The 15982-nt window shown below is 43.5% G+C and overlaps 1 protein-coding gene across 8 annotated transcripts in view; it reads right to left on the bottom strand.

The window, feature by feature from the left end:
* Positions 1 to 3046: 3046 nt before the first annotated feature.
* Positions 3047 to 15982, bottom strand: part of HMBOX1 (homeobox containing 1) — a 105204-nt gene continuing 92268 nt past the window's right edge. For 3 of the 8 annotated variants that reach the window (XM_084202721.1, XM_084202716.1, XM_084202720.1), the window contains 5 exons: positions 11069 to 11151; positions 8812 to 8907; positions 7321 to 7415; positions 7067 to 7168; positions 3047 to 4103 (listed from right to left, as the gene is read on the bottom strand). In XM_084202721.1, the coding sequence (XP_084058847.1) occupies positions 3966 to 4103; positions 7067 to 7168; positions 7321 to 7415; positions 8812 to 8907; positions 11069 to 11151 (514 nt within the window). In that variant the 3' untranslated portion in view covers positions 3047 to 3965. The remainder of the gene's footprint in view (positions 4104 to 7066; positions 7169 to 7320; positions 7416 to 8811; positions 8908 to 11068; positions 11152 to 15982) is intronic. The other 5 variants (XM_084202719.1, XM_084202717.1, XM_084202722.1 and 2 more) reach the window with 5 other exon arrangements.

The raw sequence follows: 15982 nt of genomic DNA, 5'->3' as shown, positions 1-15982 counted from the left end.
AACCCTCCCGTCTACCCCCTCCTGCCCATGCAATGGCCCCACAAATGATGCACAAAGGGGTCCAAACCCTTTCCATGACCTCCTGAAGGCTCTTGATGAGATTCCTTAATTGCTGCAAGGGTGCACTGCAGACTCACATCCAGCACAGGATTTCACTATAACCACTTGTGTGTCTGCAGAGTATTCAACAGAAAGCAAATCTGCTGATTTTTATCAACTCATAAGGCTTTTGCAAATGTTTGGGATCTCATACTTCAGGAAAAAGGGTGGGGGAACTAAAAAAATACCCAACACCAAAACAATCCAGAAAAGAAGTGGAGGTAGAAATTGTTGTTTTAAGAAGACGGTCAGAGACAACAACTCAAGTAAAAGGACTTTATGAGGGACAAAATATCAGCCAGAACTCACTCTACGAAGGGAAAAGCAATCTGTGACCATCACAGATGAGGAGCTTCTAAAATTAACTTCTTCTCTGTTCACAGAACAAAAAGGTGGCTCGGATCTGCCACCAGAGCCACTTCAAGGGAACCCCAAGGGAACAAACTGCAGTGACTCCAGCCTGGCTACAACAAACTGCCACTCCACTGCAGTGCTACCAAAATGAGGCTTCATTTCCAAGGCAGCCCACAGACAGAAAGACAAAGACAACTCCCATATTGTGGAAAAACCCCCAAAAGAAAGAATTCCAGGATTCCTGAATTTCACTTACTCCAGGTCACATTCGCTCGCCTCGGTACCATCACATCAGCACCTGTCCCATTCCAGATAATTCACCTCAAACCAAAAAGGGATTGACCAGCTGCAAATGGCTCCTTATGAACTTCCAGAATGAAGGGAACAACCTGCCAGGGGACAGCTGAGGGACCACTCACTCCTCTGAGGTGCCACTCGTTCCTTGCACCTCCCAATGCCCAAAGAGAAGCCAGAACAGACACACCCCAAACACTGACCCCACAGAACCACGGGGCTGATTCCCCAGATATCTGATATTTTCTCTGGTAAGATGGCAATGTGGGAAGGTAGAAAACTGGGTATTTACAGCCCAGGAAGATCTGCCAATCTCCACTTGCTCACAAGGGGTTTTTTACCTGTTTAACCTTCAGAGAAGATACTGTGTGGAATGTCAGCAGCTTCCTGACAGTGACAAACAGAATTAAGACCAGATTATTCTACATTAGATGGTACAGACACACAATTTCAGTGGTGTTACTTTGATCCTGCATCACGTGAACCTATAATCAGGATACAGAAGTTCTAATACTATTTTTATTCTTCCCTATTGCTTTAAAAAGGCAAAGCCTCAAACGATGCCTTTTTTTTTTCTTTTTTTTTTTTTTACAGATACTATAGTAAGCAATAAGCAATATTTCTTTTAAAATTGCAGCTGTCCAACAGTTTGAGTCTGTTCTTTTTAAAATGAAACAGCCAGAACAAATGGTGGTGGCAAGCCCAACGTAAAGAGGTCATCGATTATTAAAATCTCCTTACTATAAATCGTGGATGTTGCTTGTCAGCTCAGTGTGTGACTGTGGAATGAATAAGTAGGTAAAATTCCACTAAGGCTCGAGTTTGCTCGATCATTCTGCTGTGCAAAAATAGAAATAAAAGCTCTCCCCATCCTTTCACTCCTAAGTACCAAAACATTCATACAGGCAGTAAGAAAATAACTGCAGTGGTGCAATGGTCACTGATCCAAGTCCTGCCTTTCCTGAGTCCGCCCTGACACTACTCATGAATTTGCCTACTCAAGAAATGCAATAAAATGGGAAAAAAAGACGGTTTCATTCTGCTCCAGTGATCTGTATCTAAGGAAAGCACATAAATTTTCCAATGAAATCCATAAGTGGAAGTCGAGGCCAAGCCCTACCTATAGATCTTTCCAAGGGACAGAGAGGTGGCACGGCGGTGCCCTCTGAGAGCACAGGATCTCCTTGGCACGTGGGGGAGCAGCTTGCTCCACATGGACAGAGGAAAAGCTGAGCTGGAGAGCTCAGCCTGGCTCAAAACCTGCTGAGGAGCCACACCGGAGCCATCACGAAGCTCTCAGAGGGTTAAGAGGGAGGAAGGGATGAGAACAAGGCAAGCAGCAGGAATTTCCCTTTGCTCCACCCCGAAAGTGGAGGGGAGCAAAGGGAAACCCATCCTTGAGCTGTTTTCCCCTCTTCAGGCTATCCCCACACGAACTGGGAAGATAAAGCGGAATGTGGAGGAAACGCTATGCAAACTTTTCTATACGTGTCTCTGGACAAAAATTTCCGTAGGTTTTTAATTTGTTCTCTGTTAATGTAACACAGCCCTGCCCGTCTCTAACGCTTCTCGTGCTGTTTCCATCAAAACGTTTCCTCTTACCGGCAGCAACATATCATTTTATCAGGATGCCAGGAGATCATTTCCACACAATGCTAGCAGATGTAATTTTCTTAGATGCACACACAGTTCATCATTTAGATACTAGATGACAAGGTGATCGCAGGGTGACTCTGTAATGCAAGTTTGCTGTTTGGTATTTGGAATTCTCAAATGATAAAAAAAAGACTTATCAAATATAAATATCTTTAAGAAAAAAGTAACAAAAGTGCTACATATGATCAAGGAAAACAATTCCATTAGTTCCTGCTACTTAGAGTAGGTTTGCTTTACAAATATTACCACATCCATTATCAGTATGGCTTCCAATTATTAATTAAATTGCTCGTAGCAGTATAGCTTCCTCACACCTTAACAAAGACAGAGTAAAGAGAACACAAAACATTCACACCCCATTTCTCAGGTAAGAGATCCTCCTGCCTTCAAACAAACCAAAAAAAGTTCATATTTAGGAGAATATTTTTGCTCTGATGGTTATCTAGCAAAGGTCGGGTGTCAAATTCTCCAGTAACCTTTCAGGCTAGTCAGGATGTAGGCATTACTTACACAGGCGTGTAAAAATCCACTCACCCATTTTAGGACCTTAACAACCTTCCTGGAAAACATTGCTTTCGAAAGTGGCAAAGTGGAGAGGGGAGCAGAGTGGGGACAGAAAAGGTGAGAGAGGAGGAATTAAAGGTGAAATTGTTAATGACAGATGGGTAAGAGTCTAGACCTCTTCTGAGCAGGCACTGCCAGCCATGCCAAGAACGAGCAGTGGTTCTGAGAAGTGGACTGCTGTCCATTAGACATTCAGCTCATTTTTCATTTGATCCCAGGCTGGGCTTCAACCATGGTCGCAGAGGCAGAAGGCAGCACTTCTCCACTAAGCCACGCAGCTTGTGAGAGCAGAGGATGTCTGTGCTGAATATGTGAGCATCAACTGAAATGTGGGAATGTGTTTCCAATGGACATTCTCGGCACAGCACCCGAAAGTAAACGGAGTCACTGTATGACCAGTGAGGCACGGCTTATTGCAGCTGGAAATCATTTATTCCCATGCTGGAGTGGGGTTTCTAAGTGTTCTTTTTACTCTCTGTTGATACTCCCAGTCTGGTGTCCATCGACCCTGTGCCACTACCTCAGCTTGCATCCTTTCAGTCTCAGGGCAGGGAAAGCGTACGGACTATCGGTTTCAACACCATCTCTAAGGTTATCCAAGATTTGAAGTGTAGCCTAAGACTTGTAATTGAGGGCTGTCTAAAATACCTGGAAGCACTTTGAATGCTAAGACAGAGCAGCAAGATTTTTTTTTTTTACCTTTTTTTTTCCTTTTTTTTTTTTTTTTTTTTTAATTTTACCTTTCTAGCCACTGGGGGCCGGGAGAGGGAGGTTGGTTGGTTGATTGATTATTTATTGGGAATTAATACTGAGAGAGTATATGCAAAGGCTGAGGGCACCATGCCATCTTCACAGAACAAGACCCTAACAGCTAACTGACGTACAAGAAACTGCAAAGTTATACTGTAAGAACACATATTAAGGACCGAGGAAAGTCTGCTAAGGTGCTACGTCTAAAACTAAGTTACTTCTTGCTTTGACCCTCCCCTCTCTTGGCATCAGTCGTCGTCCAGAGCCTCTGTCTTGATCTCGTTGGCTCCTTGCCGGGCCAGCGCCAGGATGGTGTGGTTGACTGCTGCCATCTCCACAGCTAAGGAAATGGGGTCTTGGTGGTCACTATGGCTAGTGCTGTCATCCTGGGAACCATGTGGGAAGGAGCAGAGAGAAGCAGGGTTATTCCACAAGTCCAAAAAAACCAAAGCGGAGAAAAAAAAAAAATGTGCTGAGTGATTGTGGGGGAACAAAGTGGGGTCATAACGTGGGTTCAGGACTGGTTTAGGACCGGTTTAGGACTGGTTTAGGACTGGTTTCCTTCACTGTGCAGACAAAGGTAACAAGGCAGGGAGTGGGGGACCCAGCTCTGGAGGAAAATATTGAATTATAAAGACACAAGTGATACACGAGGTTAAGCGAGGAAAGTAAATTAAGACAGGAATCACTGGGCATGGCACAGGTCCATGCTTCTAGTTGGAATATACAGTTCTGGTTGCTCTATTTAGGTCATCCCTGGCCATGGCAGGGGGTGGAATGAGATGAACTTTAAGGTCCCTTCCAACCCAAACCATGCTGTGGGTTCTCTGATTCTATTTGATGCCACAACAGAAACTGAAAAGGCAGAGAAAAGAAACATCCCAAGGGAAGAGGTTTCCTCATGAGAAGAAGCTAAGCAGAGTCAAGTCCTCCAGTTTGGGGAAGAAATGGCCGATGGCTGATATGATAAATGTTTATTACAAATAACTGGAAAATAAGAGGACAATTGTCCATGGTTTTTTATGATCTAATAATCCAAGACACTTGCTGGAATGATAATGTGATCCCAGGCAGCAGTGGGAAGCACTGCTCGCTTAGCACAGCTCAGCTCAGGATTCACTGATTTTTACACCAGACAAAAGTAAAAATGGCTTTAAAAGGTGTATGTTTGACAAATACAGGGGAAATTAGTCTGCCAGAAATTATGGAAACTCAGGAAGCCTCTTAAAACTACTGACTTCCAGAAGCTGGAAGCTACTAGAATGAAGTAATTCTATTTACATTAGAGAAGTATTTTTTCTTTAACTGCTATTATTGACCAGAACCATGACACAAACTCAGCCTAAGCCTTGGTCCAAGTCAGCATCCTGTGAAAACACTGAATTCACATAGATACAGGAGAAAAGATGCTGGAAAACTCTTCCAATGCTAAGAAATGCAGTGACTGAAGGGGACTGGAACCACCATAAATCAAATAGGGAATTTTGGGAAAAATCATGGTTCTTTCCCCTCTTTAAAACAGGGCACTAATAGTTATCCCTCTGTGATCTTGGATTTTAAAATTGTTATCATTTACAGAAAGGAAATGATAAACATTTATCACTATCCCTTCAAGTGATGAACTTTAAAATTTAAAACATGCACAGAGCATTTTTAAATTAAGATGATGGGTGCAAATATTGAGGAGGACAAAAAAAACCCAGGATTTGGTAAAATCCTCAGGTTATTCAGAAGGATTCATTCATTCATAACAAGGGTGTGGTAAATTTCAGGGCCTCTCAGAAATCTTTGTCTTGGTACAAATACAGAGCCTTAAAATCTGCGGTTTAGGCACTTTGTTAGTATTTAGATGAACTTGGTGTTTTAAAGTTTATTAGAGTTTAAGTCTATCTGTGGAAAAAAGAATTTCTGGGTTTAACAGCTAAGGAATGTTAAATGGTCATCAGGAGAACTTCCCATTTAATCTGCTTTGCTGCTGATGACTAATTACACCTCATAGAGGAGCCCAGATTACTGAGAAATGTAATTTCTAAGGCCTCTAAATAAAGATCTTTAAATTTTAATAACCCATTTATTTCTCTTTTCAAAGTATCCTGGTTAATACACAGAAAAAAACTATAGTTCAGGAGTCTACATCATGCTCCACCTCAGTATTCCAGTCCTGTCTGTCTGACAGGGAATTTTCTGGGCTTGGCAGTGGTTTCTAAATATTTCATGGCAGTCACAGAGCAGCTTCTCATCACTGAGAGCCAGAAAAGTTGGTCCCACCAAATCTGCTGGTGCTGACCTACAAAAAGGGTCTCAACCCCCATCAGGAGCAGAGCAGCTGGGGATGCCTCTGCCAGGGATCTGCTGCACTGGGCCAGAGCCAAGTGTGCCAGGGACTCATTCCAGGACACTCAGCTGCTGTTCCACTCCACCAGCAGCCTCTGCAGAGGGAGAACTCCCAGCTTCTCCCAAAAGAGGCAGGGAGAAGTGATCCAGCCCAGCTGTGGGGTAGCACAGAAATATCTCCTCTCAAAAGCAGGAGTGAACTGGTTGAGTCACTGGTGCCAAGCACACACAGCCCTGGGGGTTTGGCCAACACTGGGAAAATTGGGAAGGGGATGGAATTCCTGTAAGGAAGGTGTGTGGAGGAAGGGTAACCAACTTTAGGGTAGGTGGGGGCTCAGAGTGTGGGAAGAGGTATTCTTTTGCTAGAGGATTTTAAAAAGTTGCTGTCAAAGGTTAGAAATAACCAAGAACAGGCAAGAATTAAACTGCAAAAGCAAACAAACAAACAAAAAAGACAGATAATATGTAAAGAATCCAAACAGTGGCACACTCTTGCAGAACAATATGGAATAGGCCAATTAAAGGTCAGAGCTTAGTAAATCAAACCCTTTCCCCCCACCCTTTACCCTTTGTCTGCCAGTGTCTGAGGGATGATCCTGAGAAGCTCCTGAAAGGTTCTCCCACAGAACAGAGGGAGCTCAGGAACTTCCAGGAGGGTGCTCAGTGCTCAGAATCCTGCAGGGAAAGGCTGGCACCAGGAATTCTGAAGGGTCCTGGGCAGGGCTCCCTCCTGCTCATGTCTGGGGCCAGGTCAGCAGCTCACAGCAGGGGTGAACCTCGCTAGAACAGGCTCTTTCTTGCAGAAAGAAATCAGAGGTGCAAGAGGTGCCCAGTTTTTCAGGACAAGTGCTGGTGCCTGACACACAGGTCTGTGAAAGACCTGTCCATCCCTTCCTGAGGGAGGGGAACTCAGAGTGACAGGGAAGGAGAGCGTGGGTGTGGCAGGGCTCTGGCTGAGGTGAGGCTCTCCTGCCACATCTCAGACATTGTGTGTGGTGTGAGGGGTGCAACTTGCTTGTTTGGAGCAGATCCTCCTGTCTTCTTCTACCTTCTCTGCTTCTCTGCCTCCCTCGGAACATCGTCCCTCCTCCTCCCCGTTGCGTACTTGCCAAGTGTCCTGTTGTGAGGCAACAAATCCACGTGGGTCAGTGCTGGATTCTCACCCTCTCTCCACCACAATGACACAAAAGCCAAACCAAACAAGAGGCAAAAGGGCCTTTTTTGGTGTTGGAATTCTCCCTGTTTGGGCCAGGAGGCTCCAGTGCTCACCTGCTCTGAGTAGTCGTTGCCGTCCACGTCGTCGCTGTTGGAGTGACCTCCAGGACTCTGTACATCTATTCCATGGCTCTCCAGGATTGCTGCTTCTTCGAAAAAAGCAAATGGATCCCTCATTTATCTGATGCATTGGAGAAGCTGAAGTAACTCCATTTTTTCCCCCCCTTTTTTAGGAAGTTAGAATAACTGGGGGAACAGGGTTAGTTCTCAGCACTCTCCTCTCCAACATTTGGGAAGGTAGCACAGGTACAAACACTGGTTTGCCTGAAATCCTTCCCTGCCAACTACCAGACCTGCCTGGGAGTAAAAATCCCTGTTTTCCAAAATCCTAACAGAAATCAGTGTCATTTCTAAGACATTGGGATGGCAAAGGCATTCCCGGTAAATCTTCCCCCATAGTTTGGACTGGGCAGGACTCAAGGGGGTGGGGAGTGTCTGAAAATAGATGGGAGACATTTCTGAAAGCACTTCAGGGATTTGAAAACACAAAAATCCATCTTCCAGTGGGATCCATATATCTAAAGCTCCCCTTGATTCTTTTTGATCTCTTTTCAAACCTCCTCTCCAAACACTAAGTTTGCTTTATTTCCCCATCCCTCTGAGAAGCCATTTTTACTTGTAGAAAAATAAATTTAGCTAAACTTCAGTAACGTGTTAAATGATGTAATAAGAGCTTTTTTTTTCTTATTCAGAAATAAGGCAAAATAGTGGAACATTTGAAATAATCAAAAATACTGGAAACAAGCAGATATGGATGTCTGTTCACCCATGTGTTGCAAAAGTAATTCTGCAAAATATCTAAGCAAGGGCATCACACTTTTTATGAATGGCAGGAATTTGTTGAATCCACAAAATAAGAAATCATTGAGGTGATTTATTCTCCTTAGAATATCTTATCCACATCAGAGGGTCTCCTTCCTACAAGTTCAGAGACAATTTTGATTTCCTTACAGTCAGCTAAGAACCCACAGGGTTAACTCTGAAGTGACTTCTGTTTTTTTTTCTGATCATCAACAAAAAATGTGGCTTTTTTCCATCCACTTGTCCCTGGTCAAAACCTTGGAAAGCTGTCAGGGGCAGAGGTATAACCAGGATAAAAACCACACTGAGTTTGTGAACCTGCCAACATCTCTATCTCCTTTATTTACAATTTTGAGGTTTCATTTCAGATTTGAGTTTGGATACTCAAAGGAGGGAAATGCAACTCTCCTTCCACCTATAAAAGTCTCACTTTGCTTTTTAAAGCTGATCTTCCAGTAAAACTTTGTAACTGCATCACTTTTTTCTGCACTGATGACAGAATTCTCCAAATTACACGTATTTCACAAAAAAACCTGGAACAGCAAGGGACTCATTTTCATAATTCCTCCACATTTCTCCCGAGGCTGTCAGCACCTCTGGTGTTTTCACTAACTTATTCTTACGTAATTGCCACCTCTCCTGAGCAAACCCCAAGCCTTGCAGACAGGCTCTGTGATACATTACCAATATTGGCTCTTCTCTTGATCTCCTTCCTCCTGTTGGCAAACCAGTTGTACACTTTGAGGGATGTGACTCGCTCCAAATCCGACAACTTTTTTCCTAGGAAAGCAACAGGAGGGAAAAATAATAGTTCAGTGGTGTTACTCACTGGGTTCCAGGGAAGCTGTGGCTGCCACATCCCTGGGAAGTGTCCAAGAACAGGTTGGACAAGACTTGGAACAACCTGGGATAGTGGAGGTGTCTCTGTCCCTGTCCTGGGATTGGAATTTTAGATGAGCTTTGAGGTCCCTGCTCGCCCAAACGAGTCTGGGATTCTATGGGATAAACCCCTGAAACACAAACAGCACTGGCAAGTTATTATAACTGAGAAAAAAGTGAACTTTATGTGGATGACATTCCAGTGTCTAGCTGCTGTGGCACTAACTGCCAATTATCTTCTTTTTTTTCTGTTTTTTAGGAATTACAGCAATTTCTTTGCAGCTTTAACCAACTCAATCCAGAGCCATAGGAGAATGAAGGGCTGCTTTTCCAGTTTGAGCACAAAACTGAAATTCCTGCCACAAACCCCATCCCTGGGGCTCCTTCTCTTACTCTGAGTCACGAGGGTACAGTTCACTGTTTCATACAGCAGTGAAATGAATGAAGTGGTTTTGTGTCACCCTTGCAATCTGCTTTCCTTTCTCTCAGCCCCCATCACACCCTCCCAACAGTGCCAGGACACTCGGGATCTTTTGGGAGAATGGGGGTGGATGCTGGAAACTGGATTTTTACATTAAAACCAACAAAAAAAGCCAAAAACCAGAAGGAAGCTATAGAAAACTATGCCTTTATCTGGTCATCAGCATAAATAATAAAGACTGGAGGGATTCAGTAATTCAAGGACATCCTGGAAACCTCTGCAGTTGCTCTTGACCCTATACAAAATATTCCCCATATCTGCATCCTCAGACCTCTGCAGGCTATACAGGGTTGAGCCCCCCCTGCTTCTGACTCCTTCTCAAAGTTTATTTATTCAGCATACAAAACACCCATGTAATTGCAGCAATCTGCACACTTAAATAAGTTAGGAGAGATGAGACAAGTGAAAGAAAGAAAAGTCTGGAAATTGACAGCTTGGCTCCTGCCTAATGCTTTGCATCAGCAGCACTGGCAGTATTTTACTACTCCCTGACATGGTCTTGCAGCACTTTGTTCCAAGTTGCTCCACAAACCAGCAGCACAGCCAGGAAACAAATCCTCAGCTCTCTGGCCCTCTACCTGATGGATTTTTCAGGGAAAATTTCAGCAGGTATTAGGGAAAAAGTATTTTGCCATGAGAGTGCTCAACATTGTGGAACAGGGGCCTGGAAATGGGAAAACCTCCGGTTCTGGAGATACTGAAAACTGAACAATCCCATCTAAGCTGGTCCTGCCTCACCAGATGAACTCCAGAGGTGACTGCCATTCTAAATTGTCTGACCTCAGCTATCCTGTGACAGCCCCAGCTCTCCACAACTCCCTGAAAGGATAAAAAAGCGGGGATCCATCTTTTCTCCCAGGGAACAGGGACAGGACAAGAGGAAATGGCCTCGAGCTGCAGCAAGGATGCTCAGGTTGGGTATTGGGAACAATTCCTGCCTGGAAAGGGCTGTCCAGCCCTGGCACAGCTGCCCAGGGACATGGTGGAGTCCCCATCCCTGGAGGGATTTAAAATTCCCGTGGATGTGGCACTTGAGGACATGGATCAGTGGTGGCCTTGGCAGTGCTGGGATGGTTGGACTCAATGATCCCAGAGGCTTTTCCATCCTAAATAATCTTGTGATTCCATGTGCATGACTCACACTTTAGTTGCCTTCTCATTAATTTTTATTCTGGTTGTAAGAAATCTAAAAATATCCAAAACACAAGTTCTGAAATCTATGTAAATGTTTGGTTAGCAAAACTAAGCAAAGGCAGGTGCATCCACTAACACTACACTGAATATTCATGCTCCTCTCCTAAGTATAACTTCTCCAGAAACAGGGAAAATGTAACTTGTTGACCTAAAGATAAGGTCCTCCATTAACACCCAGGTTCTAATCTGAGATCCCTGTCTGGAAGCTGTAAAATACTGAAAAACAGGAGAGCTGAGCTCCTTCCTCCTCCAAATACCTGATTTATCAGTCAAAGACTGATGACCTTGGAGGTCTTTTCCAACCCAAATGATTCTGTGATTCTGCAAACATCAGTCTGGTGCAAAAACCTCTTTGTTTTTGGGAAGGACCCCCCAGCAGCTCCTCACCTGGTTTTTGGATAACTGCATTACAGGCGTTGGCAATTTCTTCTCTCTTTGCCTCGTCGGGATATTGATTCTCATTGAAGTAACTGCAAGAGGGAAGAAAAAAAACCCCAGGTTTTTTCTTAAGAAATCAGAGCATGAAGGTTCCAGAGCAGCTCCACTAAAAGGTATCAGCTGCTGATTTAAGCATCACTCCTCCAAAGGTACAACAGTGAATTTTATGGTAAAGTAACATCAGCCTGCACTTATGTCCAAATGGAATGAAGGAAACTTCCCAAATCCCTCAGATAAATGAGTTTATCTCAGCATTTGGAATAGTGTACTAGGACACCCAAAAATGTAGGTAATTCCATGGATATCAGAGTTAAGGTTGTCAAGTGAAGCATCATCTCCAAGACACCATAGGCTTTTGACTTTACTATCATTTATTTATTATTTATCCCTGACACACCCACAGCTTAGGCACAAGGAGCTGTTTAACATTTATTTTCATCCTTGTTCATATATATTTGTTAATATATACACATCCATACATACTTTTAATATCTGTGTTATGCAAAACCCCACGAATACTGCAGAGACAGATGTGGTGTGGAGATGCTATGAAATGACACAGGACAATTTCTACACTCAGACTGGTTTTTTAAAACCACAATTCAAAATTTTTCAATCTTCCTCAGAATGACACATTGAGTACAGCACATTTCTAACACTATTTTTTCTGGAATAATTGTGATTTTATTGTACTTTATATGCAGTAAACACCCTATAAAAGTTAAAACTCTTTCCTCTTTTACCTCATTGAACCGCTCTGAAAATTTTAATGAACTGATTTACATTCCACAGAGCTTATCAGATCTGCATTAAAACAAACAAAACATCCTGTTTTCTTCAATGGACTCTGCTAATCACACCACAAGCAGGGACTACCACTGTTTTTTCTGTAGATTATCCATAATATAGAATCCTAGGATTTCTTTTATCAACTTTGATCAGCAGCAGGCCTGGCTGTTGGACAGCTGCTCTGGATTTGAAAATAAGATATTTATTTCCTTAACTGTAGATCATTTGGTAATAGGAGATTCAGGCATATTGAGGCAATTATTATTTTCCATTATTCATCCAGTGGATTGGCCCCAGTTACCTTCTATGGAAATCCAAATTCTGTTCCATACAGGAACTGTTCTGTCCAAACTTTGAACACTCAGGTTGAATTTTAGGTGCCACTACTTCATCCCCCTGTTCACAGAGTCATTTACAGTCACAGCCATGCCCAGAGTGGGGTCCTATTTCAGAGGTGCTGCTCAGTGAGTAAGAGAAATCACCCATCAGCTCAGAGAGCTGCACCATTCATGTACTTCCAGGTGATCTCCTGGGAGAGAGCAAATGGAACCACAGGAACAGCTCAATCCTCCCCAAATGAAGGGCAGCTCTGCCTTAAACTTCAGTTCAAGTGTTGGAAAAGTTGGGAGTTTGTCAGCCAACACTTCCACTATTAGAGTGAACTGATTGCTGGAATTAAGGTGACTGAGGAATCGAAGGAGGAGTTCCCTGACACAGGATTGGTGCCTCTGTTCAGCTTTATGAGAATTTAGAATGAACATCACGCCCTCTGGACAGGGGTAATTTTTAAAGTGTGTTCTCCCCTCTTCCATATCTATCCCCTTTGTGTGATTCCAGCCTTTGAAGTGATGTGTGTGTCCTGCAAATTTCTGTACTAAGGGGTTGCAGGGTTCTGGACAAAGGTGTATTTTTGGGGAATGGAGAGCTTGAAAAACAGAGCAGAAAATGCTTTTTCCAGTAGTCAGTGATGGACTAGATGCTCAGGATCCCAGTTCAGCAGCCCCATGACAATATTTCAGCTCTCCCACCTCCAGAGCACTGCCCTCTGCCCAGAGCCAAAAATCATTTCCTCTTCTAAGCACCCTGAGATAAAGGAACACCAAGAGATCACAGCTGAAAACTGCTGCTCTGTTATTTGCATGAACATATTGCCTGCCCTGGAGTCCTAAACAGCACCACACGTACAAAAAACAACATTCATGGAAGAAATTACAAAATACATAAAATTATCAATCAGGATGACCTTGAACTGCCCATTCTTGTTAATTCAATAAACTGGGACACTAATTAAAGCAGCAAAGACAACACCAGAGCCACCAGTGACCCTTTTCTTGTCACCTAACTCAACACTGTCCCTTTCTCGAGCCACAGTCAGGCTTTTGCTGCTTCCAACAAATAACAAAAATATTTTCTACCAACAACAAAACATCAGCTCATGCTTACATTTCTCTGGGATAAAAGGAAATCTCCCTGTGATGGAGCAAACTTTCAGAAGTGGACAAGGAATGAGACATCTCTTCTAGCAAATGAGGGAGTTTTGTGTATTCCAATCTTTTTTGTGATTCAGAAACTGCTTAAGCAGTAATTCTTATCTCTAAACATTTTACAACTAAGTTATAAACAATTAATTTGCCTGACATTTCTCATCATTCTGAAATGGTTTCTTTAAATTCAAACAGGAATTTCTGATCTTTTCCTGTAAAATGTCTAAAAATTTCTATAAGGAAAGTGATTCTCACTAGAAAATGTGAAATTCCTCTCACCCTAAATCTCTAATTTATGAAAAACCATCAAACATCTCAGTGAGTTGTCACACAGCTGTCCTGGTCCTTTTTGTGGGGATCCAAAAGCCAAGTGGGTACCTGCTGAAAGGGGAACTAGTGGAGCAGTTAAAATTCTGTTTCTGCAGCTGACAGTAATTTTAGAACCTGCCTCTCCTTCCCCCTGCTGGACTATTCCTTATCCTCATTAATGATGGGACTTCTCCTTGCCCCTCACATTCATAAACTTGGCCAGCCCTCAACCTGTGCTCCCCAAAACGGAATCTTCTCCTCAGAACTCAATCCCAGGATGGTGTGGGGTGGAAGGGACCTTAAAGATAATTCAGTTCCAACATCCTGCCATGGCCAGGGACACCTGCCACTATCCCAGGCTGCCCCAAGCCAATCTTGGACACATCTGAGGAGCCAGGGGCAGCCACAGCTTCTCTGAGCAACCTGTGCCAGGCTCTCACACCATCCCAGGGAAGTTATTTCTCCCCAAAATCCAACCTAAATCTACCCCCCTTCAGCTTAAGGCCATTCCTGAGGCCACACTGTTCCTCTCCATGACCACATTGTGCTTTTAGTGTTTGAAGGAGTGCAAGCTGCTTTATCAGAGCTCCTAACCTGAAAGGAAAAGGTCTCACAGCTCCAGGTAACCCTAAATATCCAACCCCAATTGCTGATTTTCCTCCTCAGCCTCCAAATCCCCTATGCATAAACTCTGCATACCAACACATCACATTTCATCCCCATCCCATCAAGGTCTTGTGACAAAGCAAAACATTTCAAATGTCCCTGTGGCACTTGAGGACCTGGCTTAGTGGTGAACACAATGCTAGTTGATGGCTGGGCTTGATGATCCTAAAAATCTTTTTCACCCCCAATGACTCTCTGGTTATATGATTCTATGATTCCTGAGAAGTAGATGAGAATAATTAAGTTTCCAAGATAAGAAAGCCATGGAAAAAAATTCAAGTCTTCATCAATGACTATTTTGTTTGCTCATGCAGAAGTTGTGAAAACACTGTGGTTTTTTTGGACTACAGTTCTTGCAGTAAATTAATTATTCTGCCTCTAGTTCTGTTTCTTATCAACACAGGGAAAGAATGCAGGATGTCTGAAATTCCCTTCACAGCCACAAACCTGTTCACAGTCTGAAAAGTTTCTGAAAGCTACAGATGAAAAATATGAAGCCATATGAACTTAAAAGGAAGGAAAAAAAGAAAAGGAGCAGGCACAAGTAACTCCTGCAAAGGCACACTGCTTTCTAGACAAAGGGCAGCTGTCAGCTGAATACCTTCCATGAAGAAACCAAATGATCTCTTTTGTAGAAAATGACAGTGGAGGATTAAAATGAAAAGTGGCCAAATAATTTACATGAGATGAGAATCCATATGATGGTAAAGAATGTAGATATCCTTGAAGCCGTTTCATTTCAATAACACTGAAGCCTAGAAAAATTGCAGATTCAGAGAAACCCTCTTTCTTTCAGGGATAATGTGCTCAGGACAATGATGGAGAGGGAATCCATCTCAGCCCAGGGCTCTGTAATGGAAGGAGAAGTCTCCCCCCCACTCTTTACCAAGGTGCCCCTCTCTGAATTCCTGCAATAGCTGCCAATCTTTTTTTTTTTCCCCTTCTGTTCTGGAGGCTGAGATATCAGATGCATTAAGCAATGCCTCAGTAGTGTTCCTGATAATCCACAGTGGAAGTTTTGTTGCTTCCTATCAGCTTTGCAGCTGCCAGGGAAGTGTCTGAAATGACAACCACGGAAGGATGGGCGGAGTCGGTGCTTTTCCAGATAAGGAAAGAGATAAAGCCCCCCAAAACTGATCAGAAGACCCCAGGCTGAGGAAATGCATAGTTTACAGCAGGACCTCAGAGTTAAAACTTCCAAGTGTGGCAGGGGTTCAGGGTGGAGAGGCTCAAACATGCTGCAGGTAACAGCTGACAGTGCTGCAGCAGCTGAGGTCACTCAGGTATGGGGACACAGATCACCCTCACTTGAGGAAGGATAATTGACCTTGCAATTAATGGGAGGCAGGAATACACAGATGGAGATTTACTGAAAAACAGCAGACATGCTGCAAGCTCACTTCCTGCATTTGTGTTTGCATCCCTGGGTTCCCCCTTCCACCCCTGTGGGAGCTTCACCTGCAAGTGAAATATCCTGACACTTGCTGGGGCTCCAACTCCTCTGCTGGAGATCAAAGAGCCACAAAAGGGTTTGGGCTGGAATGACTTTGAAGACCCTCTCTAATTCCCACCCCCTGCCATGGGCAGAGACACCTTCCACTATCCCAGGCTGCTC

Source organism: Fringilla coelebs, assembly GCF_963513975.1.
Source record: "Fringilla coelebs genome assembly, chromosome: 3".
Classification (NCBI taxonomy): Eukaryota; Metazoa; Chordata; class Aves; order Passeriformes; family Fringillidae; genus Fringilla; species Fringilla coelebs.
Note: the sequence above shows the minus strand (reverse complement) of the source record. Positions and strands in the feature narration are given on the sequence as shown.